The 27,140-nt window shown below is 49.2% G+C and overlaps 1 protein-coding gene across 1 annotated transcript; it reads left to right on the top strand.

Moving 5' to 3' along the window:
- The first annotated feature begins 1,794 nt into the window (after nt 1-1,794).
- GFI1 (growth factor independent 1 transcriptional repressor) lies at nt 1,795-14,906 on the top strand. The gene is made up of 7 exons (XM_075759921.1): nt 1,795-1,903; nt 3,769-3,993; nt 4,230-4,436; nt 9,073-9,488; nt 9,578-9,715; nt 11,294-11,459; nt 13,539-14,906. Exons 2-7 carry the CDS (start codon nt 3,879-3,881, stop codon nt 13,715-13,717), a joined length of 1,221 nt encoding a protein of 406 aa, XP_075616036.1. The 5' UTR covers nt 1,795-1,903; nt 3,769-3,878; the 3' UTR covers nt 13,718-14,906.
- Nucleotides 14,907-27,140: the final 12,234 nt, after the last annotated feature.

Here is a 27,140-nt window from a genome sequence, read left to right as displayed (position 1 = left end):
TTATCCCATTTCAGAGGCAAACGAGAAAGACTGTTTTGCAAAAAGTCGCGAACAGTGAGTCAGTGAAGACGCATGCATGAAATTACACCGAGTTGTTCTAATCTGGTTATTTCTACTGATTCCAGTATTTATTTTTAAAGCTGACGGCGTGAATGATTTTCAGAGTAATCAACAAAAAGCGCAGCAAGGAGACCGCGGTACACAGATGCCGTTAAGTAAAACTGCTGTGCCCAGCACCAGGAACTTTCCGGCAATAATGAAGGTGTTAAGGACGATGTGTCAGTCGTATTCTTCAACTTCCTTTTGTGTCACCACTAAAGCATCACGCAAAAGGTTGGACAGTTTTTCATGTGGTGGTGTTTGCTTGCTTAGATAGATTTTGGGAAGTCAGGTTAATCCTATGTTCCACGCGGGTTCACAGGCACAAAGTGACCAATTTTTCTGTGAATACTTCGGGGGTGGGGTGGTGGTGAAGAAAAGCACCTGTTCCGCAAAGCCAGCGTGCTCCTGGGCGTGAGGAAGGCTGAAGTTTGCTCTTGCCTTGTCCGAGTTCAGCCTCTCTCAGTCCCGGTCGTTTCTGAACGGGAAATGGTGTCCAACCTCAATTCGCTCACTGCAGAGCCGTACATCGGGCGGCCCTACAGCCATCGAAACGAAGTTGCTGGTGGCCTGAGACGTCTGAGCGAGAAGCCCAGAACCACCTCAGAAAGATGCCAAAGACCCGACCCGGATTTCCTGGCTGCATCAGGAATCCGAGGCTAGACCTGGAAAACCGTGTTTTGGGGTCAGGGTGTGTGTGTGTAAAAGAAGGCGAGCCTTTTTCTCTTTGCAGAAGGGAGCAGGCTTCCCGGCTGCACAGCCCGGGGGTCCCCGCAGGTGCGGGCGGTGCGGGGCGCTGCCTGCCGCGGACCCCCGCTGCCGTGCTTGCCGCCGGTGCCTGCCGTCCGGATCCTCCCCGAGTTAGCAGACTGAACACCGGCAGGCAGGCAAGGAAGGCAGCCGCTTCCCTCTCGCCTGGCTCAGCTCCTCTTTCGCCTTCGTGTTTGAATCCTCCAAGCTACAGTAGCCACCGTGCGCCGGGGAGGGGGGGTGGTGGGGGATCTCGCCTACCCCTTCCATATTTAACCATTACCTAAATCCGAAGGGAAATGAGCAAACCTCTAGGCTTGGGTCTTAAGGTATTTTCAGCGCCGTTGGGCGTATTTATCCCAAAAGAGTTTTCCACAACAAGTTATTTCTAGTCTAGGGGAGGTCTCCGTCGCCCGGGGCCCTGCCTTAGCCCCGATCACAACGCCATGCAAGGCTCGATGGCGGCGGGAGGCGCGTCCCAGCGTTCCCGGGGCCGGGGGCAGCGATGCCGCGCTCCTCCGTCCCCTGCCCTCTGCCTCTGCCCGCCTTGAGTCAATCTGTGTTTTGAATCTGTGACTTGTTCTCGTTGCGGAAGTTGAAGGGGATCCAAGAATAGTTCAGATAGATGTGTGTAATTTCTAGAGCAGAACCCCGAGAGAAATGAAACACCCGATTCCAGAATGACACTTTGATGTCACTTCAGCGGGCCCTCTGAGGTGGAATACGGTAAGCCATTTTCATTTAAGGAAAAATGAGAGAGAGAGAGAGAGAGAGGAGCGGGAACAGTGCTGATTTGTGAGGCTTTGGCCTTTTTTTTTGTTTTGTTTAAAGCTTTTTTTGTTGTTGTTGCAGAAGCTCCTAACGCTCAGGAAGTGGAATTTGTGGTTTAGGGGGCCGAGCTCTGAAGGAGTTGAGAGAGACAGAAAAGAAAAAAAAAAAAGCCAACTCAAGCACCATTGCTCCTTAAAGGGAGGCTAAATTTAAAGTCACCCAAACTAGCAGGCTGCGGCGCAAACCCCGTCAGCAGCCCAGCTTCCTTCACCCCTCCGAATGGGTAAGCGCTCTTGCTTTTCTCGCCTCGCGTGGGCAGCTGCCGGCGGGCGGGCCGGGGTGGCAGCGCCCCCTCTCCTCTCCTTACCTCGTCTGTCCTCTCCTCTCCTCTCCTCTCCTCACCTCTCTCCTCTCCCCCAGCCCCCGTACAGCTCCAGCCCTGCCTCAGCCGCGGCGGCTCGGGGAGGCGCCGGCCTCGCGCCCCCACAGCGGCGGCCGTTGGCGGGCGCGGGCCCCGCGCGCCGCTAGGCGCCAGGAGCGGCCGCGCGCGCGGCCCTCTGGCCAACGGCCGGTGCGGGGGAGAGAGAGGGCAGGTGCCCGCGGCGGAGCGGCGGCCAGGTGGGCTGCGGGACTCGCCTTCCCACGGGCCCGGACCCGGCCTGGCAGGCTCCGGCCTTGGGCGGCGGGGCGGGGGAGGCCGGCGGCGCCTCCGTGGCGTGGCTTTTGGAGGGAAAAGCGCCGCGCCGGGATGAAAACACGCGGCAGAAGCGGCGCCGGAGCCCCTCAACGGCTGCGGCTGCCGTTGCCGTCAGGGAGGGCGACACGTTATCGGGCCGCTTTGATTTCTCACCCCCAGCTCGCTGCCAGCCCCCGCTCAAGGATGAACCGAGGCGCAGGTGGGCCTGGGCAGCGACGCTCCCACCCGCCTTCCCGGCGCTGTGCCCAGGGGCGGTGCTTCCCCGGCGGCGCGGAGCGGCTCTGCCCCCGGCGGGTGCGGACGGGCCGGTCCTTCGCGGCGCAGCCAGGGTCGCCACCTGGGGGACAGCTCCCGCGCCCCCACAGACCGGCTTCGCTCCGGCCGGGGCAGGCGTGGCCGGCCCCCTTCCCTCCTTTCCCCGTTCGCAAACCTGAGGCCGCTGACAGAAGGGGGAGGAAAAAAGAAAAAAAAAAAAAAAAGCAACCCGCAAATCCCCCCAAAAGAACCAAGCAAACGTGGTTTAAACTCGCTTATTGTAAAGTGTCAGGTATAGGGACAGAGGCGGCCCGGCGCTGCACGAGTTCGAGTGAACCTCTCCCGCCTCCACCCGAGAAGCAGGCTCGGGGCAGCTCTGGGTAACCCGGCGCCTGTCCCCCTCGGCTCCCCGCACCCCTCCCCCCCCGAGGTTTCCCACCTCGTCTCCCCGCCCCGGCTTTCTGTGCCCGCAGCTGCAAGGTGCCGTGGCGCCAACAGCTGCGGGCTGCAGGAGAGATTCCGTTTTGTTCGTTTTCACGTTATCGTGGTTCGCGCTGGATGGGTGAATCAGTCCCTCCGACAGCAACAGCCTCTCAGGCGTCGGGTTTAGGCGGTCGGGTTTGTAACGACTCTCCCGCCCGTCCCGACACAGCCCCGCGCCGTCCAGCCTGTTCTGAGTGGCGGGAATTGATAAGCCGTGTCGGGGGTGCGTTTTGTTGGCGCCGCTTCTGCCGCGGCTGCCGGTGCGGGCACAAACATGGAGGCGCGGTGCGCCCACTCCGCCGAGTGCGGCCGCGCTGCCGCGGAGGGACGGGGGTGCACATGACCGCCCCCCCCAGCTCCCTCAGCCCCCGCTCGTCCGACGAACGGTGCCCGGCCGCTACTGTTGCCTGTTCTCCGCGATACGGCAGCCGCCGTCGAGCCGGCATCCCTTCTCCGACGGGCCGGGCACCGCTCGCCGTCAGGCCGCCGGAGCGTGGCCGGGGCGGCCCCAGCGGCACCGCGAGGGGTAGCGTTGGCCGGGGGCGGCGGGAGACTGAGTAGCTGCGCTCCGGGAAGGGGGGGCGAGGCGAGCGGGGCCGGGGGCGGCGGCCGGAGCCACCTGCGCGCCGCCACCTGGTGCGCCGCCCCCGGCGAGCGGCCCCTCCCGGCCGGCGGCCCCGGCCCTCACCGGCGGGCTCGGTGCCTCCCCGCAGGTCGCCTCCCCGCCACCGCCCCACGGGAGACTCGGGGGTGACGCTCGCCGCCGCCGTGCCCGGTGCTTGGAGAGAGAGAGCGGTTGCGCCGGCCGTGACAGCACCCCACCATGCCGAGGTCCTTCCTAGTGAAGAGCAAGAAAGCGCACAGCTACCACCAGCCCCGCTCCGCCGACGAGGACTACAGCCTGCGGCTGGAGACGGTGCTAGCCCAGATCTGTGCAGGTAGGAGTCCCTCAGTCTCAGCCTCGCTTGCGGCGGACACAACCCACCCGCCTCGCATCACCCTGGTGCCAGCGGCACCAGCACCGGCCAGTAGCCCTGCGGCGCGCCGGAGGGGCTGATGCGGAGTTGGAGAGAGTCCGGCAGCAAACCTTTATGGGAGCGGGGCCGCCGCGGGAGGTGGCTGGTTACCACCGCGGACCCGCATTGAGGAGCCCCTCGCCTCCTTTTCCCTGCAGACACCAAGATCCCCGAGGACACGGGGCTGTGCCGCACCGTCCTCCCCGATCCGGAGCCTTCCCAGGGGCGTTTCTCCCCGGAATCCCACCTTACCGAAGCTGCCGATGGCACCTCCGAGTCAGCGCCCAGCTGCGAGGGCAGCGTCTGTGACAGGGTGTCTGAGTTTGAGGATTTCTGGAGACCTCCCTCGCCCTCCGTCTCACCAGGTAGGACCAGAGCAAGCAGCGCTCGGCCAAGGTCCGACTCTGTGTCTGTGTCGGTGCCGTGGGGCAATGTCTTATGGCGGGGAGCCGCCGTCGAAAACGAGTGGAAGGGACAGATTTGCCTTTTCCCGCTTTGTGAGGCAAATCTGTCCCTTCCACTCATTTTCGGGTTATCTCTCTCGGGTTGATTTTTCCAGCCCATCTCCCACCACTAAGGGAGCAGTGGGTGACAGGCTGTAGGAAAGTTGTGATGCCATCGGGTGTTGATTTTTTGGTTTCTGATTAATTGCTAGAGGCAAGCTGGTTATGTTTTAAAGGTCCCGTCATTTTCCTACAGGGTCCTGCTACTCAGAGTTTAAATTGGTTTTAAAATATAAAAATTTCTAATATATATACCTGTAGTAAACAGAGTTGACTTTGTGTTTTGTACCAGGCGTTTTCCCTAACTCCCTTTCAGGTTATTTCTTGCTCCTTGCCTATAAAAAAGATCTCTCCCTCCCCCCTTTCTCTGTCTTTTTGGTTTTGTTTTGGGTTTGTGTTGTTGGCTTTTTTCCTTTTCTAAAAACGCATTCGTAAAAACCAGATGAAAATAATGACAGTCAGATTTAAACACCCCAAATCCAGGAAACTCACACTTATGGCTGCAGCGCCTGTCTCTGGCTCCCTCGTCCTGTCTTTGATGTGGTTGGAGCAGTGGGAAATGCTGTCCCCAGCCTGGCGCGAATACTTATCTCACTTAAAAATACAATGGTGTCATTTTATAACAAAAATATGTATATATAAACCCCACTTTTTATTGCCTTGGTTAAAAAGTGACAGCTGGAAAAAAGAACAATTTCTGGCTTAGCAAAGGAAAAATTGTCTCAGCTTTACCAACTGACAGCAGGCATCAGCAAATGAATACTTAGTCCCGTTTCCCAACCGATTTTCCAACTTCATCTTTATAGTTTCCTTGCATATCAGTGGCTGATGGTAATGATGTGGGTTTGCATTTTTAAAGCCTCCCCCTCTTTTAAGAGTCCTAAAGCCCTTTGAGAGGACATTCAAAATGCTGCCCAGTACCATCACAGCCACGGGACAGTTTCAGTCTGTGCAAATGACAGACCAGACCAAATGCAGGAATGCAGCAGTCTCTCTTTTCTTAATATTTCTGCATGAACTGTAGCAATGTGCGTAATTTTTGTTCTAACGAATTTGTCCTGCTCCTCCTTCTCCAAATAATTACCATTTCTGCACGGGAAACAGACCATTTTCACGAGTTGTCTAAAAGACAGATGTAAAATGGAGCAGGTATTTACCAGGGCTGCTCTGCCTTTTCCTCCTCCCCACTCATTTCTTTCCCCGCTGTGGGATTCATTAGTTCCCCACCAACCATCCAGCTACCCATGGAAGGTATCTTTGCAAAATGAGAGTGACATGCCTAGATCAAGATTTTTTGGGGGTGGGGGAAGGTGGTCCTGGGACTCTCTGATCCCATTCACAGGAGGAATGGGAAGGTAAGGGATTCCAAGTACTGTAAGGAAAGAACTTTATTAAATGAACCTCGTGCATTGAGAGAGATGCTATTACGTTAATGATGAAAGCAGTGGCATCAGGATTAGACAGTTGGGCTTCCTCCCACAGTTCCCCCGCAATCCCTCTGCCTTCCAGCTGCCTTGTCAGATTCAGTGCAAAGCTGGAATTTGTGCCTAGGTCATTTCTGCAAGATGCATTGATGAGAGACTGGATTTCTATTATTGTGTTTGTCTGGGTGGGGCACAGTTTCTGTGCTTTGATAAGCAGGGCAGATGAGAAATGATGTTTCTAAATCATGCTCAGGGCAGATGCAGTGAGTAGTATTATCACCCCCTTATTCCATAGAAGTGAACATAGGTGCAGGCTGCACTTCGATATGCAGTGAAAGCTAGGTTTGTCTTTGAGTGCTGTGCTGCTGATGGAGGTGGGCGTGCACAGGCACAATGCCTCTATAGTGCTGTTAACACTCCAATACGTTGTTGACTCCATCAGTGCAAATCACTTCATTATTTAACCTCACTTTCTACATGTGTTTGTAATCACATGTGTTTGCATATACAGAAGGTGCCTGATAGCTCAGTGCAGCAGTATATTAGTATGTCCTGATGAACCTGTTGATGCTACAGTCTTGGAGGGACCCTTTTGCTGGGTGTAATGGAGTTGTGCAGAGACCGTGGTGTTTTGTGGTCTGTGGAGGAGGACACTTGAATCTTTCTTTGCTGTGCATTATCAATCAGTTCCCAACCATTTCAGGCTGAGTTTCCCTTGCCTTCAGAAAAAAGCATTGATATTTCTTCTCCCAGAAGTGGTCTATATAAAGGCTGCACAGAATTGCTAGGAAAAGGAGGGAGAATCTGCCTCTCCCTCTCTGCTTCACCCCTTGGAGAGCTAGATACTGTGGAGAGGCAGACACAAAAGCGTCTCTTGCCCTGCAGTGTGGCAGAGCAGGGTTTGCATGTCTTCTTGACGCTGGGTACAGGGCTTGGATGGCTTGAGCTTGCCTCTGAGAAGTATAGCGTGAGCGTCTCCCCTGCACTTGTGCTTGTGAGGTCTCCAAAACGTGAGGCCATGGAAGGAACGTTGCACGCCAATTGATCTGTAGTGCAATGTTTACCATGTCCCGTGTTGCCAATTCCAACGGCTCAAAAATCAGGTCAGCCTTCCCTCTGCTCTCCCTCAACGGACTGGCTTAGAAATCAAGATTGTAAGTAATAACTTATGAATATTCAGTTCTAGTGTTGAAATATTGAGGGTTTACGTTTTCGTCCTTTTCTTTACAGTCTGGGCTAGAAGTTGACTTTAAGATGAAAAAAAAAAAAGTTACAACAAGAACAAACAAACAAAAGGAAGGCTGAGGGCCTGATGAAATCATGCAGTTTCAAGAGCTGGGGCTTTAAGATAGTTTTGAATCTTGCGATAAAATCGTGAGAGATGGCAACACTGAAACTGGTTGCAAAGACACAAAATAGATGATGTGACGCTGACCACAACTTTGCAGTCAGTGCAGAACAGGAAAAATCATGCTCAGCACCATGTCAGCTAATTTGATTTCATTGCTCTGTTCAAATGTCCCTGTTGGTATGTGCGCATATATTTCCAACCAAAAGACTGCTAATTTCAATGGAAAAAAATTGAGACTGTTAACATCTGAAATTATGTAAAGGATAGGAAACAGTCAAGTCATTCAAAGTTCAATTTTCACCTCATTTCCCCCTCCCTTCTGTAACCTTTGGTGATCATTTGCCTGTCCAAATGGATAGCCTACCACATTGTGCCTTCCTTCCCTAGCCCACCCCTGGTTATCTTGGTTTACCAAAGGTTGAGAAAGCAATGGGAGCTGTGAAGCTGATGGGAATGAGGGAAAGCAAGAGAGCAATTGTGGGTGGGCAAGTTTTTGGGTAAGGGAGGTTATTCTGGAAGCCCAAGTTGTAAGGGATGCCAGTATCTCTGTGAAGGCATCGGCACTTTTCCTTGGTTCACTAAAACATCTGTCCAGTGGAGACATTTGACTCTCCCAGTGCTGCTGCCTGTTGTGATGAAGAGTGAAAGCAGAGCACCTCGGGCATTAATCAGCATCTGTGGCAGACACAGTTGGGGTCTGGTACCTCATGGTCCCTGCCCGCCTGTGCTTTCCTCTATGAGAGGCTCCCTGAGCATTTGTGCCTTTAGACACCAGTCTCAAAGGCTGTGTTCCTGCCATTGCATCAGACTCTGCTATAGGCCTTCCAAGTGTGATTCATCTTGTGGTACCCACTGCCTTGGTTGGATGCCATTGCCAAAGATGAGCCTGTTAGAGCCAGCTGAAGCCATCTGAGCTTGTACTGGTGGAAGATTGCTTTGATTATGACTGACAGGAAAATCTTTTTGTGTCTTCAATTTTTAATGCGGCTTACACCAATGATTTTGCGAAGCTCAATGTTTTGGGTGGATTCAGTTTCTTGGAGAAACTCAGAGCTATCTGAAACAACCATGATTTTATTTCAGATGAGGACAGATTTTAGTTTATTTTTTTCTGAAAAAGAGAGGCATGACATTCAAACACCTCAGAAGCTGTTCTTTATTTCAATTATGCTGTACTATAGTTATGGACAGTTGTGGCATGAAGTTGAGAGACTAGATTTGGGCATTAAATTGTGCAACAAGCAGTTTTTAGTTTTGTCGAACAGGTAAATCTCGGCACACTTGCTCCTTCTGGCACCTCCGTAGTGTCATATTTGCTGTATGGATGTGTGGGATATAATCAGAGCTTAAACATTTGGACAGCTTTGATGCTCATCTTGGGACATAGATACACTTTTTGGAGGAGCTGCAGATAAAACCAAAGGAAGTTGTAGACTGAGTTGTTTAGTGTCTCAATAGTCAGATCAGTGTGTACATACCTGGGCACCCAGAGATGGAGGTAGACAAAATTGGTGGCTGCTTTAAATAATTTGTCTGGGGCAGCAGGTGAGTAGGTAGTACTGGATGCACTGACCCTACTGTGCAATATAAAATGCCCTCCCATTAGAGATGAAAGGGCAGCGGTCTGGCTCTGGGCACAAGTCTGAAAGCTGAGATGATTCTGCCCCATGATAGTGGCTGTATTGTGAAGCGCACTAATTTCCATGCCCTTGTGTTTCCGCAGCCTCGGAGCGATCTGTGTGTCCATCCCTAGACGAAGCACCCCCCTTCTCGGTGCCCTTCAAACCGTACATGTGGAACAGCCTGGGTGGCTCTGAGCTGAGGCACCTTGTACAAAGCTACAGGCCCTGCCCAACGCTGGAGCGAACCTCAGCCCTGGGGCTCTTCTGCGAGCGAGGCTCCGAGCCTGCCCTCTATGGTGCAGAGTGTAGCTCCTCCCTCGGACTTTATGGTGACTTCGGCTCCCCGGGCCCGGGGCTCTTTGAGCGGCCGCCGGCAGCAGCACCCAGACTGTATGCTGAGACACAGCCTGGGCTGCAGCAAGAGAAGGGGCCGGGTGGCATCAAAGTGGAGTCAGACCTCTTGTGCCGCCCATTGCTCATCAGCACTGGCTCTTACAAGTGTGTCAAGTGCAGCAAGGTAGGAATCCCTTTCTCCCACACTGGTTATGACTCTTCCCCAGCCCCTTCTCCCTGTCAAGCCTGACCCCGTGTGCTTTCTCCCCTCAGGTCTTCTCCACGCCGCATGGCCTTGAGGTACATGTGCGCCGCTCACACAGTGGCACGAGGCCCTTTGCCTGTGACATGTGTGGCAAGACCTTTGGCCATGCAGTCAGCCTGGAGCAGCACAAGGCCGTGCACTCACAGGTGAGAGTGGGGCAGACTGCCAGGATGAAGGTCCAAGGGCCAGGGCCAGCTGCTCGCTTCGGCTGGTTCTGGGGAGGCCATGAAGGCAATCACAGGGCAGTAGGTGGGCATCTAAACTGAGGAGAGGAGGAGGACATGGTAGGGCTGCAGTGGGCAGTTGTGGGTGGGGAATATAGTGGCAGGCAGAGGAAAGGGTGGGCAGCTAGTGAGCAAAGGAGCAAATCAACAAAATAAAGAACACAGGCTTTGTTTCCATTCCCCAGAACTTGTGGGCACCTGTATTAAGCAATGGGCACTTTTGGCACTCCAGAAGTAACAGATGATAAATAATAAATTTTCAGTCTCAGAACTTGAAATTGCAATGCAGATGTGGACTCTTTTAACAGCTAAAGCAACTCACTGCACTTTCTTCTGATGCAGCTCTCCTCATTCTTTCTCTTCCCCTCCCCCAAAGAATTGTGTCTTCCCTTATTTGTAGTCATTGCGTCTGTACAGGGAACATCTGAACGACCAGCCAGGTATAGAGCACAGGCTTCACCCGTCTCGACACACTCTGAGTCACACACCAAAAGAATATTGTAGTTAATTTTGGTAGGAGGACTTGTAACATTTTCCACCTGCTGATATTGTGCCATATTTCCCCTTCACCCACCCACTTGACCTGGCAAATCTCCCTTCTTCAGATTGGCTTTTGGAGGATAGAGTTACAGCAGTGGTTTTTTTTCTGTTTTATTTACAATTTCATGAGTGTGCAACAGCAGAGCACACAATGAGGGGAAATATCTCATCACCCTTTAAATAATGCTGAAAAAAAGCAGCATTGCATATTGTGTCCATGGAGGGGACAACATTTCAGGGAGAGTGCATTAAAAACCAAATAAACTAAGGTGATTGTATGAAAATACAGCAGGAAGAGGAAGGTGTGATGGTAGTTAAGGGATGGAAAGAAGAAATGATTTGTGGTGGAAGAAGGTGGAGAGGAGGTGAGGGAGAGGAGAGAGGCGGCAAGGTCTTCATGCATTTTGTTTTATGTGTTAAAGTAGTAAGCCAAAAAGCTGTTTTCCCCAGGTACTCTAGGTAGCTCTCACTTGATATAATGGAACTACAAATAAGCAGTTAGTTGCTACCCTGCCAGCAGAAGTCAGCCTGCCACAGAGATTTCCCGGGAGACCCAAGCAGACCTCAGCACCCACTTTCCTGTGTACAGTGGAGAGGTGGCCTCTGAACAGTGCTGCAGCTGCTGGGCTTCCCAGTGGAGTGATCATGTCTTGGGGCCCTGTTGAAATGTGCAGGTGGACTCTGCCCGATCGGTCAGGGCTGCTCCCACCTGGCCATTCCTGCCAGCAGGAAGAGCTGTTCAATTAAATTTTTGTGAGGAGCGGTGCACAGCACTGTGAGAGGGTGCATTATCTTTTTTTATGATGTGCAGTGTCTCCTCAGGCCAGTCCAGCCCTCTGGAGAAGTGAAAGTGCTTGCTAAGGCAGAAGGGGCAAGACTGATGTGCTGCCAGGCAGTTTGTTGCTGGTGGGATCACTGGTGTGGTGTAACGTGTGTGTGTTTGGGCTCCTCTCTCTGCAGGAACGCAGCTTTGATTGTAAGATTTGTGGCAAGAGTTTTAAGAGATCTTCTACTCTGTCTACCCACCTGCTCATCCACTCGGACACCCGGCCCTATCCGTGCCAGTACTGTGGGAAGCGATTCCACCAGAAATCTGATATGAAGAAACACACCTTCATTCACACAGGTCAGCCCTGCAGCTGCTGGTGCTCAGCCCCAGCTGTAGGGGCAGGTCTCTGCAGAGGTGTCTCCACAGTAGTCCATTCCTCCCCAGCTGGGATGGTACACGCACCTTCTCTTGCTTCTCACTGCCCTGCTGCTGTTCACGCTATCTGAGCTGTACTCGTGCGAAGGAGGGTGATTTGAATGTGGTTTCATGAACAGCAGCTGCAAAATAACCCAAATCCTCACAATCCAATCAGTGTTCCTTTAATAGAATCCACAAATGTTTATTCAAAGGGCTTTTGTGTAAGATGATTTGTAGAGTATTATATTCGTGTAGCCTCGATTTACAGCTGAGGTCCCTGGAAAATTACAGGTGAATTTGATTGCAGCATTTCTTTTTGCAGGATCTACCAATTTACAATAGGAACAACAGGAGTCTCCTCCTCTAGATTAAACACTAAACTGGAGGGCCTAGGGTCCAACTCTTAGTCTAAATATTTGCTCAGATATTGTCTGCACTTCTACTCGGACTTTCTGAGAAATGGCTGCAGTTTGATACAGAATGGAAGGAGAGGTGCAGAGATCTCAAGTTTCACTGTTAGTAATAAACATGGAAACTAATAAAATGCAGGTGAATCACCGAAGGAAATTGTTTTAAAAATATCATTCAGTGAGAAGGCAGGTTTATCAGAAATCTGTAAAAGAAAATCTTGCCTTCCAGACCTGCACCATTCACTTAAATTAGAGGGAAATGAATGATGTGTGAGATACAGAAGCATTTGTAGACACAAAATAACAGCTGTACTGGCCAAACCCAAGGTTCAGATGACGAAAATCCTGTTTCCTGATAGTGACCACTAGCAGATATCAAGGATGATGCCTAAAAATGGCAAATGTGTAGAAAGATGGTGTTACATGTAGCATTGTTTGGTTGTGACTTTTCTAGATAACAAGCTGTGAACAATAAATGTTACTTATAAAGATTTTCACCAGGTGTTTGCAGGATGAAAACAAGCTGTTTAGGAAGTCACACAAAAAGTATTTCCATAGTAACTTTTTCAAATGAGGCTTGATTAAATAGAATTTCAGCCAAACTCTGAATCAGGGAAAAACCATTATTTTGATGTGAGATCAGAAACTGGGCTTTTAAATTGCTAATATAAAACTAGGTCCTTAACTGAATCAGGGATCCCTTTCATATGCACCATACACTTGTGAACTGAGCCTCCAGCAGGTTTTGTATTATTTTATGTTTCTAAGCATCTGATCTTCAAACATGCAATGAGTTTCTTGCTCCAGCTGAAGTCAGTGGGCTTTGCAGGTGCAAAGCCACTCTGAAAATCAGGCTTGGTTTTGTGGTTGGGTTCCTTTTTATTTGTTATTTGATAATAAACACTATGAAAATGCACTGAGATCCTGCTCCCATGGAGGCCAGTGGAGTTTTGCCACTGATCCCTCTGTAGGAGAAGTTCTGGAGGCTGGATTTATTCCCATTTACATTATTTGCCTGCAGGAGAACTTCAGGGCTAGCTTGGGGTGACTGCTAGCATTTCAGTGTGGGGAACGGTGAGAAGAGCAGATCTCTGGATGAACCCTGCCCTTCAGGGTTCCCTTAAGGGCCCTTATACCTCCCTTGGGGACAGACTCCAACTTGCTGGGTTTGGCTCCTTCTATAGCCCACCTGTTCCCATGCTGATGCTATAATAATCAATGTCAGGCATTCAGCACAACCTGAGGGTCTTTCCTGGAGTTCCTGATGTTTCTAGGAATCAAAGCCAGTTTAAATCACACAGAGCCTACGCAACCAAATGTGTTCCCAAGTTATGGTTTCCCTGGAGCACTCTGTGCTTCAGGCTGCTCCCAGGACTATACTGGGCCAATGGAAGTGCAGCCAAGTCCAGGCCTGTTCAGCTGCAGTGCGGGCTCAGCTGATGCTTCGGGGCTCCCAATTGCATGTTTTTATAAGAATTACTTCTTTGGAAATCATACAGGAATCACTTTGATTAGCTCTAAGGCCCAGTGTGCATTTCCTGTTTGCTCTGGTCCTGCGTAAGCTGCACAATGCCTCTTTCACACCCTCTCTCTCGCCTTCTGCTTGCAGGTGAGAAGCCTCACAAGTGCCAGGTGTGTGGAAAAGCCTTTAGTCAGAGCTCCAACCTCATCACCCACAGTCGGAAGCACACAGGCTTCAAACCCTTTGGCTGTGATCTGTGTGGCAAAGGCTTCCAACGAAAGGTGGATTTACGGAGACACCGGGAGACGCAGCATGGCCTGAAATGAGTCCCAGCTGCAATATGGAAAGCACCTACAACACTATAAGAACAGACTCCCTTGGCTTCCCCGCTTGATCCAGGCCCTGTCTGGAGCACAGACCCTGGTATTACCTTTCTGACCAGGAGCTCGGAGAGAAAAGGACAGGGCCATGCATTGACAGCTCAACCCAAATGACTGTGAAAGTGGAAATTAAAGGCTGGGGTTTTTCTCTTTCTCTCCCCCTCTCTCTTTCTGAAATAACACTGGAAAATAAGCCTTTCAGATATGAAGCTGGATACTCCAAAGACAGATAAGCTACCAAATATCTGTAAGCTGGAAAATATTTCTTCCATGGCCAAGGTGAACCCCCTGAAGTTTTCAGTAGCTTGAATCACCTTGCAGGGACACATGGGTATAACAGTGTTTACATGGTAATGGCAGAGCCATCAGCATGTGGTGTGGGGAGCGCTTGCCTTGGTTGAGTTTAAGTGCTGATTGGCTTCACTCCTGGTTTCCTGTCAGGAAAACCTGGTGGATCAGGACTGAACTGTGCAGTTTGACATCTTGCTGGTTTTTAAGCAAAGGTACCAGCTTGGGCCTAATCCTGCTCTCACTTGTTCTGGTGCAAATCAAGAGCTGCATTAACAGTCATGGAGAGGCCCTTTTTGTCCTCCCAGAGCCACCTGTGTGCAAGGCCTGGCTGTGTGCGTGTGTGTTTGAGGCATGGGGGGTGTGTGTGTTGCTTCTTGCTACAGCCACTAGGGAGAAGGAAGCTTGTGAAAGACAAGTGGAAAAGCCAAAGCACAGAGTTATGCCTTAGAACTAGAAATCCATCCAAGAAGTGATCCTGACTGAGGAGAGCGGGAGCACCGGGGAAGTGCAGACTTTCTGTCCAGAACCATTACTAGCTTCTGCACTCTGGGCTTGTTCTAACAACTGGAAAATAGCTACTCAATAGCATCATTTGTATATTTGTTCTTGTTTTTTAATTTTTAAGGGAAACTCAGCTGAGGTGGGCAGGAATTATTATAATAGTATAATTGACTGAATTTGCCTTAAATCACCTTGCATGTACCTCAGTTTAAAAAAATGCTGTTTTTACTTTGTTGACAGGTTTGTAAATGTCCTTATTTAGATTTCATGGAGTGTCTTATGTTTATTGGTACATATTTATTGGAACAATGTTTTAAGTTAATAAAGTATTCAGGATGGTCCAGAGTGATTTTTAATTAATATGTAACTGCGGCACATTTGTGAATGTCAGCCGTTACAATGATACCCCACAGTGATGGTCAGGGATGCGGCATTCAGGGAGGGAATACAGGCAGAGCAGAATTTGCACCAGAGCTCTGGCGATTAAAGAACACCACTGCCATATTTATTTGTCCATCTCCCACTGATTTCAGTTAAACACTTCACACTTTTGAAGACTGGGGTATACTGTGCATAGGACTACCACTACAAAAGGGTTTAGAAAGAAAACAAGTTTTAAATGTCTGCTTTGGAAATGTAGAGTGCCAGAAGTCCCTGCTCGGCCCAGGAGGAACTTGAATGTTCTCCCACAAGATTAAATATCTGTGCCCGGGAGTTTGCAGGGACACCTGAGCAGCAGGTGTGTCATTTATACTTAAGCCTGTTGGGACTCACAGAATTGCCTTTTGCCTGCCTTGTCAGCTGGCCTTGCTCCATCTGGCAGTTGCAGCCCATACAAAGGAAGCAGGATGACGACGGAGGGGTTCCTTGTCCTTTTCCCAGCAAAGACAGCATGGCAGCCTGGGTTTTTACACGTGCACATAACCTTGTGTGCTCACATGGGTATATACTCTTGTTTCCAGCTTTATTTGTACTTTTAATCTGGATAAAACCAGTGAGCAGAGGCCCCCTCTGCCCCATTGGCCCTGCCCTCAGGGCACCCTGCCCACCCAAGGGCTGTGGCACTCCACTTGCCTCAGTGTCACTCAGGTCCCTCTGTGCTTCTGCTTTCTGCCACCTCCGAGAACTTCAGCTGCAGCCCCTTCCTCCCAGGGCTGCCCTTGCAGGCTGTGGCTGAAGCTTATCTCCACAGGGCTAACCCAGCACGTGCCACTTGAGCAGGGGTCAGCTCTTCCACACACTTGCCCACACCACAGTTTCACAGATGGGGCTTTCATTAAACAAAAACAGGGCACACAATCACAGCAGTCGGGGTGAGAGGCTGTAGCATGGGCACACAGCAACCACCAGGTGTTCTGAAGACCACATTAGGTCCATTATGCTGGGTTAATTAATGCAGAAGATCAGTGTGGGAGACTAAGTGGTAATGAGGAAGGCCTGGTGATGCCCTGGGCCCTTGCCATGCCCTGCCCAGACCAGACCAGAGGAGGCTTCAAGGAGCAGCTCAGCAGTGGCACAGGTAGGCTTAGGGCTGCCCCTGAGGTGATGCCTGATACTTATTTTACAGGGACACTGTTGGTGTGGGTGGTGTGGCTGCTTGCTAGGGGTACTGGGCATGGGGTACAGCAGCCAGCTCCAGCCCCTCTGCCCTCAGGAGGGCCTCTTCCTGTCAGGTACAGCCTCCCTCCTGCAGGCAGGCCTTACTCCAGTAGGCCTTACTGAGCAGGCTCAGTCACTGACATTTGCCTTTAAAACTACAGTAGCAGTGTGCCTGCTCCCCAGAGTGTCTCATTTTCAAAGAGGACAAGTAGTGTGGCTTGAGCCTAGTGCAGACCTGCTGGTTGGGGTTGGGTGGCTGGAGGAGGCAGCTGCTGCTGAGGTGGGAGGGCCCTACAACATGGACACAGCCTGGGTGACAGGGCAGTGCTTCAAGGGGAAAAAACTTGGTGGGTGTTTTTATTAGTTTATGTGTGTCTTACTCCAGAGTGTCTTGCAACTTACTGGTATACCTCAGGGCACTGGCACTGAGCTGTTGCTTGGGCCTGAACCCCTTTGAAATGGTGATATGTGGCTGCATGGGAGGGCATCCCCACCTCACCAGCCCCACTTGCACCAAGTGCCAGCTCAGCTGCCGATTTGGGTGAAATGTAGCTATCTCTGGGAAAATGTCATGGCTTTAAGGTGAGGAATTTGAAATGAAGAGGAGGAAAAGATGTTATCTGGGGAGAATCAGAACAGGCTACTGAGAGGCTGTGGTGCAAGTCTGAAGATTGGAAATATATCTCTCAATGTTATTACTGCGTGCCATTAAAAATGCATTATGCATATTACATGACTCATTATTCATGAAGCAGGTTCCATACCTTTTGTCTGCCAGAGTAACAGTAGAAAGGGTAAGGAGAGACACTGGAGCACACCTTTGTTTCTTTCTGTAAATTTTTAATGACACCTCTAGCTAACCAGTTGGTGAAGCTCAGTTCCTGCATAAAGTGGAAAGGCAGAGCTATCTACAGGCTGACTGAGCCTTTCAAAAGCTAATTTGAGCTTGTGTTCATCCACACCAACGATGATTAAATTACCTATCAAGTGTGCAGAGCTATCAGGATTCAGAGCATTGAAAAACAAGGTGAATTTATCTGATTGATTTAACAGACATGGGTGGAACAAGTGGGTTATAAAAAGTCTATTCCTTACAGATATTATGAAAGTACTTCTCCTGGCAAGTTCATGAACTTGTTAATTCGCCTCCAAAAGTCATTTTGCCTGCCCAGAAAATAAATTTATTAGTGGGAATCAAAATGCCTCATCGAAATCAGTTAGCAGGCTGAATTAATTCATGAGGCAGAAACAAAGCAACTTATTAGGTTCCATCCTTATGCTGAGCAGAGATGTTTAAAATTAAAATATGCAAACATCATCTGTGTTTTCTGTACAGTCAGTTTCCAAAAGCTGATAGTAACACTCAGATTGGATATTGCAACACAAGGGAGAGAGCAGCTCTTCTGGGTCTTGCTCCTTCCTCAAGCAAAACTTTTGTTGCAGTTGATGGGGAGAGAGGAAGAGGTTTCTAGAATAAGCCCAGGGTAAAAGATTGCGAGACTCGTGCAACTGTACTTGCAAACTGTGCTGCTGTTGCACATTGATAAAGGAGTGCTCCTCAAGTTGCTGCATTTTCTTGCCTGGAGAGAAAAAACAAACAGGTTGGTTGTGTCAAATTCATCTCCAGCATAACCCTAGTTCACATCAGGAATGGATTTTACTTTTATTTATGATTTGGGTCTTTCTCTGAACTTAATAGTGAAATATAGCTCAGCATACAGCCCTTTGAGGGAATTCTGATTTAGAAAAAGCACTGAAATACGCATGTAAATCAATGCAGTGCTTCTCTAGCAGGGACCTTATGAGATGCCTGCACAGAGTTAAAATTCCAGAGATTTTTCCCTGCTGAACCCTAGACCTCACTCCACTGCCCAGCCACATCCTCTCTGTCTGGCATTTTTTCACCTGCAGTGGAGGTGGCTTCTGAGAATGCCAAAGGTAATTGTAAATTGTCTTTATTGTTGGTTTGTTTGGTTTTGGTTTTTTTTTAAATTGTCTATAGGATAGTGGTAATTTCCAGTATTTTTCCCTCTGAGTAATAAAGCAATCTAAATAGATTTAGGGCATGTAAACGTCTGTAATGCATTATAAGGCATGTAACGTGATGGAACCAGATTTGAAAAGATTTGTGCATCTAAAACTGCAGATGAATCTGGATATGTATTGGGTATGGGTATCTAGTTGTGTCTTTAACTGCCCAATTAGTCTGGAGGGCAGGGGGGGAACCCAACACACAAGTTTCAGGAAGCTTTCTGAGTCTTTATCACACCAGTTTGTAATATACACAACATATGGACTATAAATAGAGGGAGCACATAAATCTGGAAGAAAATGTTTCATACATTATAAAAATGCTGGCCACACCTTGTTAGAATAATGTTGCCTAATGGATTAACCCGGAGCATGTGGTAAATCTTTCAAGTAAGACGAAAGCAAAGCACTTTTGTGTGCTTGTTCCAACATGATGCTTCTCATCTGGATTTTTTTTTTTTTTTAGTAGAGATGACATGACAAAAGAATACTGAATAAGACAAACCTAGAAAGAAAATAATGTGACAGCTAATGAAATTATTTCCTTCTTTTAATACCATCCAGACAACTTTCTGACAGGTATGATCTCCCAGCCAGCTGGGTACTACTGTGCATAGGGCACATCCACCTATGGCTTGCCCAGGCCCAGCTTGTCAAGGCACTGGCAGTCGTTGCTGCGGCAATGCCAGACTCCGCTGCTCAAGCAGTCCAGAAAGCACCTCACTTGCTGGCTTGTCCTGCCAGCTCCCTCCTTCCTTGGTGGACGGGACGGAGGTGGCTGCTCAGCCAAGGGCACTAGCAGGAGCGCAGCACAGCATGTGTTTAAAATGGCCAATATATTCTATTGATTTAGTTACTGTAATGTAGCCAGCTGGCATTAAAGGGAAATTGTAATCTTCTGAGGTGTCAGACAGTTCAGTATGATATACTACTTATGTTTTACAGTTTCTTCCTCCCCCCCCCCCCCCCCCCAATGAATAATACATTCCCAAAACTCACTGATAAACTCAACGGGTGACTTCAAAGGGCAAAAAGAGGTATCAGTGCAAGAGAGAGGAAGCCGACTCCCGGAGTTCAAAAGAGTAGACTCATCTGACAAGAAAAGAGGCAAAATACATGTTTTTAGTGTTTTGTATAGGAAAGTTTAAGTATTGCAGTGAAGAGCCACAAGAAATTAATTGCATTTCATTAAATGATTAGTGAGAAGAGATTAGATGTTTACTTGTGCTAAATTGCTTGCAGTGGCCGCTTCCAGCGATTAATTTACCCTGATTTAAGGCAAGAGATCTTATGTTATCTGCTAAACCTGCTAAATTCCCAATTTCACAAACTGTCAGCTCTGCCTCCACTGCTGCCTTTTGCCTCTCTGAAACACAGCAACATGGATAGGTGGGCAGGAGGGTGAGACCAGCTCCCGAAAAGGGAATAGGTGAAAAATGGTCTTGATCCTCTTTACACAGCTCTTCCAGGTCTTTGAGCTGCTGCAGGAATGACAGTTGCAGGTGTAGACATCCCTTATACTGCAAACCTGGCAGTTGGATAGCTTGGACCTGCTGGACCAGGATGCTTTTGCTCACACTGAGTGACAGGCATGAGTCAGGGCACCGGTGCCTCAAGCTCTGAGAGCAAAGAGCTGGGTCTTCCTGTGTGCTTGTGCCAGGCTTTGCGCTGCAGGGGCCTGACCTTTGCCAAGCTCTGCTGTGTGCTGTATGTATCTGCTGTCAGTTGGCTTTGGAATTATTTGTGTTTTCACTAGCTTAAATTAACATTAAATTAATATGGCAATTGAGAAGAGTCTCCTTCCTGTGTGTTATTTCCACCACAGCTAACATGTTTTTCTTGTGAGCTCCACTGCTCTGGGAGCTGGGTACCCTCGCTCCCTCCCTGCCTGTTTGTCATGCTGGGCCTGGCTCTGGCACAGCTCACTGCCGTTGTTTCCTACAGGGATTTGGCAATCTCTGGACTGATTTCTGTGGCCAGTTGAGGTGGTGAGGCCGTTTGCCACCTCTCCCTTCGTTCCAGGCGAGGGGGGCGATGTTCCAGCGGGCGTTTCCGTCCCGGTTTCCCCAGCCCAAGTTGCGTCACAGACCTTTGCAGGGATGGAAAAGAGCGGTTGCATTTATGGGAGGAAGGGGTTTTATGCAAGTGAGGTGAACTCTGTCCTCTCTTACTCTTCCCTAAATTCTAAATATGTCTGCCTGAAACCGTTCATGCTGCTCACAGTGGGACTCCAGCCAGACGTGGGGCCATGGAGGAGCACGTGCCTGCTTAAGTGTGAAGTGCCTCAAACTGCTAGGCACCAAATAATTTCAGAGGGGGAGATTTTTGACTGTTACTTCTCCCTTTTGTGACTGCTGTGGTTTGGTTTTAACTGTGACTCTTTCCACTTGCCATTTGGATGTCCGTTTTGTTCCTCTGCATGTTCAGTTGCTGAAATCTCATGTTTGAGCAATTTTTTTCTCCGTGCCTCTGCATGATGGAGAAGACTGCCACAGCCTTTGTACTGATGGTCTGGCAATGTTAAGGACCTCATTCTCTTTGCTGGTATTTTAGGTCTCAGTAGTGGCCAGAGCACCAAGGAGCTCTCTGGAAAATGCAGGCATAAGGAGACATGGTTCTCAACCCAGAAAGTTGATCCTAAGGATCCTGTACTGTAAAGAGCAACACAAAAGGACAACTGCACTGACTGGGTTGTGTTCTGTCACTGCTCATCCAGATCAAGGGAAATGCTACAATTAAGCAGCATCAGACATGTAGCATGTGTTACGGTGAGGGTGTCTGTTGATGCTGGTAGTGAGAGTCTCCTAGGTAAATGCTATTGCTCTCTGTCTGATCCCTAGTTAGCTGTGTGGTGGGAATTCAGCTGGTAATCAGTGAAGCTCCCTGAGGGCAGGAGTATTGGTCGGTGGTCAATCAAGTCTCCGATGGTGGTACCACTGCCTCTTGACCAGAGTGGCATGGCAATGCTGGAGGTCTGGTGGGCTTTGTTTTGCAATGGGGGTAAGAAAGGTAAAAATCTCCAGCAACAAAACCCCCCTTGTTTCCCTGCACTTTATTTTCCTGAATGCTGTAGAAGCCAACAAATACTGGGCCTCGTTTCGTATCCGAAAAACTGTTTCTTACCTTTCTTCTAGCTAGGCTGCAGGTGCTGCTGTGCCTGTTCTCTGCTGCTGCTGTGGGATGACTCGGCGCCATGCGTTTTCCCTGACCCCCCACGGAGTGAGAGATGGGGGATCACATCTATGTGAGAGCTGGTGGCGGGTGCCCTTGCTAAGAGCTGACTCTCGCATGTGGGGTCCCAGCCAGGCCGGTGCATGGGAGAGACAGGCTTGTGGCTGCCTTGCTCCTGGTCTGCCACACATCTGGCCTGTGTTTTGGGTGCTCTGTTTCCCATTATTTCAGTCCTTTTACTCCAAAGGGGTGCTCTTATGTTTATTGTGAATAAAGGGTGGTGACTGAAACCAGGTATATGGGCTAAAGGAGTTGAAGTACCCCTTTAGCATGGCCCCTAGTAGCCAGGGGACATGGCATAATCTCTGATCGCATTTACGCTGCCACTGCTCTGGCCATGCTTCTGGGAGGTTTCATGTTCTTCACAGCATAACAAAGTATTTTGTCAACTTAAACAAGTGTGAAATGGGCCTAATTCCTCATCTGGCAGTACAACAGCTTTTCAAAGACCCTTTTCATTGCTAACTTCATACAAAGCCATCTTTGTGTGACTGAGAATCTGACTTAACAGCTTTATATGATGCCCTGAAAACTGAAAATCATGTTTAACTTGACCCGTCCACAGCAACAGAGACCTGCTAGGGATTCCTTGTGCATTTGCAGTCCAATGAACTTGAAAGAGAAATTTCAAATAGGGTAATTGCACATCTTGCTAACGGTGGTGCTCAGTTGTATGTTGTAACAGTGGTGTAACAAAGAGGTGGAGGAAACTCCACCACAATACTTGAGAGAAAATGTGTGTGCAGCAAGTGCTTCTGGCACATCCAGGCTCTGGGCAGCTGTAGCCAGAAAGGTCAGGCTAAAGATTTGTGAGGTGGTGCTGGAGCAATTTGATTCCTGCACGGGAATGCCTCAGACACCTTGAAAGGGGAATATGACCTGAATATGACTTGGGAGATGGAATACTCAAATATATGCTGCGATCCTGAGGAAGGAAAACCTAGGCTGAACTCACTTGGACACACAGAGCTAAGAGCGTGCTGGACCGTCAATAATTCACTGGGGAGGGGGTGTGTGGAAAGCATTGCTGGTGGGGATGATGGCTCAGAAACCTCCAGGTATGAGGCGTATTGACTGTAACATATCTAAAGAGTTTCCTTGACAGAGGAAATTCTCAAAACGGCCTTTCTGGATTTACAGCTGTGTTAGGAGGCTCTACAGGCTGCTGTGACGCTGTGGCCTGAGCTTAACTACCTTACCATGAGTGCAGAAAAGTGTCTTTCTAGGGGCTCCTCTAAAATAACATTAGTTCCTGAACCCATGGTATGTTACTGTGAAGTGTCTTGACCTCTGGTAGTGAAGTTGTGGCACAAGGGACTATTTTCAAGGAAACACATGGCCAACGTTTCAGTCTGTATTCTAGTGCTGGTTTAACTGATCATCATGTTGAAACCAATCTGTAACTCCCCTTTTGGGGGGTGTGATGTTCCTGCAGCTCCCAAGTGTAATCAGATTGATTTCAGTGCAAGTTTAGTGTCTGCAGGAAACTAAACTGGAAAACTTTACTCAGGGATTCACAGTGAGCCTGCAGGTAAGCTGTCTGGAGGGATAGGTTGGCTGCTGTGGTGGTCCTTCATGACCAGGAAAGCTCCAACACCCCTGAACTTCCAGTGGGGTTGGGAGACAGTCCATTAGAGGTAGGTGTACATGCAGATTAGTGTGTGGCTTGCATGTTTTTGTTGTTCTGGGCAATATCTGTTGACTGTTCAGAGGGCACGAGAGCCCCAGGTGTCAGGTGTTGTTGTATATCTGATGAAGAGATTCACTTGTGGAAAAAGACTCAGCAAAATGTTACTCTTGTACGTCTCAAGTGCTGCCTGGGATGTGTTGCAGACTGAAAGAGGATTATTTTAAGAGAGGTGGTCAAGGAGCCTTGCTATAAATTTATAGTCTAACAGTCCCAAACAATAATTCTGTTCCGTAAAAACTTCTACCCTAAGTTTGGCCCTAATTTGTCCAGAAAACAAATATTGCAGTAGGATTCTTCCTGTGAATATACTAAACACAAGTCTAGGTTTTTTTCTTCTATGGTTATTTGGTAAACATGGAAAAGAACCTCTTTTCACACTCCTGTTCCTTCTGAGAGGGCCCTAAAATAATGCCTATTGACTCCCAGAATGAAACTATTGGACAAAAGGAATATCCATAGGTTACTGCATGGTGCTGAAGAGCTCTTGCTCTAGTTCCCATGTTGCTTTTGTTCCCTCCCCTGGTTCCCATAACGCAAGGTCTGCAACTGCCAAAGCCACTCCTGGCTGATGATTTTTAGCAGGAGGGAGTAGACACACATAGGGAATTCACACTTGGGGTAGGGAAGGACCTAAGAATTGAAAACTGAAGCAACTTAAACCACTGAAAACTACCTCTCTGTTGCTTTCAACCTTCTACCAAAAGCTGTTTCTCTGCTTAGATATGTGCTTTTTACTACAACTCTTTCTAATAAGCTGGGGCAAGAGAAGTGGCAGAGGAATGGGCAGTTACCTTGTCTTCCCTTGGAACAATGTCAGAATTTCCAAAAGCTTCAGCTGTCAGCTGGAAGCCGGGGTGATGGGTTGACCCTGGCTGGAGGCCAGGTGCCCACCAAAGCTGCTCTATCACTGTCAATCCTCAGCTGGACAGGGGAGAGAAAATATAACTAAAGGCTCCTGGGTCAAGATAAGGAGAGCTAGAGATCACTTACCCATTACTCTCACAGGCAAAACAGACTCAACTTGCGGAAATTAGTTTAATTTATTACCAATCAAATCAGAGTAGGATAATCAGAAATAAAACCAAATGTTAAAAACACCTCCCCCACACACCCCTCCCTTCTTCCCGGGCTTATCTCTACTGCTGATTTTCTCTACCTCCTCCCCCCTAGTGCCACAGGGGGATGGGGAATGGGGGTTGTGGTCAGTTCATCACACATTGTCTCTGCTGCTCCTTCCTCCCCAGGGGGAGGACTCCTCACACTCCTCCCCTGCTCCAGTGTGGGGTCCCTCCCATGGGAGATAGTCCTCCACCAACTTCTCCAACATGAGTCCTTCCCATGGACTGCAGTTCTTCACAAACTGCTCCAGTGTAGGTCTCTTCCACAGGGTGCAGTCCTTCAGGAACACACTGCTCCAGTGTGGGTCCCCCACAGGGTCACAAGTCCTGCCAGCAAACCTGCTCTAGTGTTGGCTCCTCTCTCCATGAGGCCACAGGTTCTGTCAGGAGCCTGCTCCAGCACAAGCTTCCCACAGGGTCACAGCAACCTGCTCTGACATGGGGTCCTCCACAGGCTGCAGGTGGATATCTGCCCCACCATGGACCTCCAAGGGCTGCAGAGGCACAGCCTGCCTCACAACGGGCTTCTCCACGGGCTGCAGGGGAAATCTCTGCTCCGGCTCCTGGAGCACCTCCTCCCCCTCCTTCTGCACTGACCTTGGTGTCTGCAGAGCTGTTTCACATATTCTCACTCCTCTCTCTGGCTGCAATTGCTGTTGTGCAGGGTTTTTTTTTTTCCCCCTTCTTAACTATGTTATCCCAGAGGCACTACCACCATTGCTGATGGGCTCAGCCTTGGCCAGCAGCGGGTCCATCTTGTAGCTGGCTAGCATTGGCCCTACCAGATATAGGGGAAGCTTCTAGCAGCTTCTCACAGAAAGGTACTGTGTGCTCCCCCGCCCGCTACCAAAACCTTGCCACGCAAACCCAATACACCAGGGAAATGGTGCCCAAGGTCCAGCATTAGATGCCAAGTACTTTGGGAGGACCTGTCCTGAAGCAATAAGCTCAATAATTTCTTCTTCACCTGACAGACCTTTTCAGGTCTCCTCAGGGCAGGAACGTATGGACTCATTAACGTACTCACCAGTGATCCTCAGACCTTCAACCCAACATGTGGGTGAGTTGCAGATGCAGGAAGGCATGTGCATGCACACAGTTTTACTGTGTGTTGTGGCACTTAAAGCTAGCTTTCTTCCTGTGGTTAAAACCTTCACGCATACTTCTTGGGATCTGAGCACAACATGAACAACCTTGCAAAGTAAACACATCCACCTAGAATTTTTATTTTCCCAAATCACTCCTTTAGCTAATGTTTCAAAGATATATACGCACCACATCTGGTGCAAACCAAATATTTTCAGTCTGTTGGATCTGAGTCAATATTTGCCCAAGGTATTACAAAGATGGTCATGAAATTCTGACTAAAGGGAAGAGTGCCCTCAGTGAGGATTGGTCTTGGACTTATGTGTGGGCAAAGGGACCCAGAGCTTTGCAACAGGGTATCTGACACCACCGGGAATGTGCTGCTGCTAGAGATAGTTTCAGATGGCCCTCTCGATAGCTGGCCCCAGTGTGGTTGCGCAGACAGGGCCTGACTCATTGCTGGTGCTGCTGGGGGATGAGCCCTGCTCACGGAGTGTTCCCCTGGGGCAGCCAGACATGATGGAGACATTTGCAGCAGAGGCTCCTTGCTGGAGCGAAGGTGGTGAATAAATCAGTGCAATCTGCTGTGCTGGCTGTGCTCCTGTTCCAGATTTTGGCACCAAGCTGTTTATTTTGTGTGACTTGTGGGTTCCTGGTGCCACTGCAGTCTCTGCGTAGGCTTCCTGCTGACAGACATGCTGCACTTGCAGTTGAGTTGTAGAAGTTGGCCTAATTCAGAGCTGAATCAATCCTGGAAATGATATTAAAATCTGACTTGCCTTTTGGTCAACTGAGACTCACTTGGGTAAACAAAGGTCAAATCTTTAGTTTCTTTTTTGGTATTTACATAGTTCTGTACATAGGCAGACTCCCGTTGCCCCCGAGCATTTAGGAGCTGACTCACATGTGACAGATTTGTCTTACTCTAACTGAAATCAAAGAGCAAGAACCTGACTGAAGGATGACCTACATCTAATCTGTCATGTGTAGAGTAAAACGAGTGGTCGGTGCTCTAAACTGAACTGAACCTGTTTGTAGCTCCATAACCCAGCCAATAATACGTGGACTGCATCTGACAGCCATAGCAAGAATCTCACTGGTGCTGGCAAGGTGTTTCTGCTGGCTAAACTCGGGCAGCAGTGGGTCTACTAGGGGAAAACGGTTGTTTCCTGGTCACTGCTGACCATTGGAAATGCCAGGTCAGTAGGCGTTACTCTTATCTCCAGTGCTTCCGCTGCAATTCTGTGTGGCTCAGCACATTTTGGGTTTGTGCTTATGGCAGCATCTGTTTTTCACTCTGCTCTTCCTCAGGGCTGGGAACTAACATAACACTAAGGGCTACTCTTAAACCCCTCCAGAGAAAGAACTGACGCCCAGTAGCTGCATACCAGACTGCAGTCAGTCCGAAGTTCATTGCATTAAACTGGAAGTAGCATATCCAATGCTATCACAAAACAGTTAATCCTCAGAAAGCAGGGCCAAGGATGAACATATTCCCGGTCAGAAACCTACCTCAGCGGAGAGGGGAGGTTACTGTGTGACAGGAGCCTCCTGGCAGTGGGATTACACTCTGCCTAAATGCTCTGTGGCTTGGAGTGCGAGTTGGTCCAGTTAGCACAATGCATACGGTTTGAGAAGTCCTCTCTTCTTTTGTAGCCTGTATTAATTTCAAATGCCTTTCTTGGATCTCATTGTTGCATTTAAAAAGCAGAATTGTTCAGTGCTGGTTTTTTTCCTCTTGCGGGTGACTTAGCAGTCATTACATGCTAAGAGAAGTTACTCCTGGTGATTGCTGTATGTTATAGGAAACACTGCGTGTTTA

The sequence above is a fragment of the Balearica regulorum genome, chromosome 8 (assembly GCF_011004875.1).
Source record: "Balearica regulorum gibbericeps isolate bBalReg1 chromosome 8, bBalReg1.pri, whole genome shotgun sequence".
Classification (NCBI taxonomy): domain Eukaryota; kingdom Metazoa; phylum Chordata; class Aves; order Gruiformes; family Gruidae; genus Balearica; species Balearica regulorum.
The sequence above is the reverse complement of the archived record's forward strand: the minus strand, read 5'-3'. Positions and strand labels throughout refer to the sequence as shown.

Coding starts and splice junctions, on each gene's coding strand:
- GFI1 (XM_075759921.1), top strand. CDS start 3,879: ATGCCGAGGTCCTTCCTAGTGAAGAGCAAGAAAGCGCACAGCTACCAC. Junction 9,489..9,577: donor AGTGTGTCAAGTGCAGCAAG/GTAGGAATCCCT, acceptor TTCTCCCCTCAG/GTCTTCTCCACGCCGCATGG. Junction 9,716..11,293: donor ACAAGGCCGTGCACTCACAG/GTGAGAGTGGGG, acceptor CTCTCTCTGCAG/GAACGCAGCTTTGATTGTAA.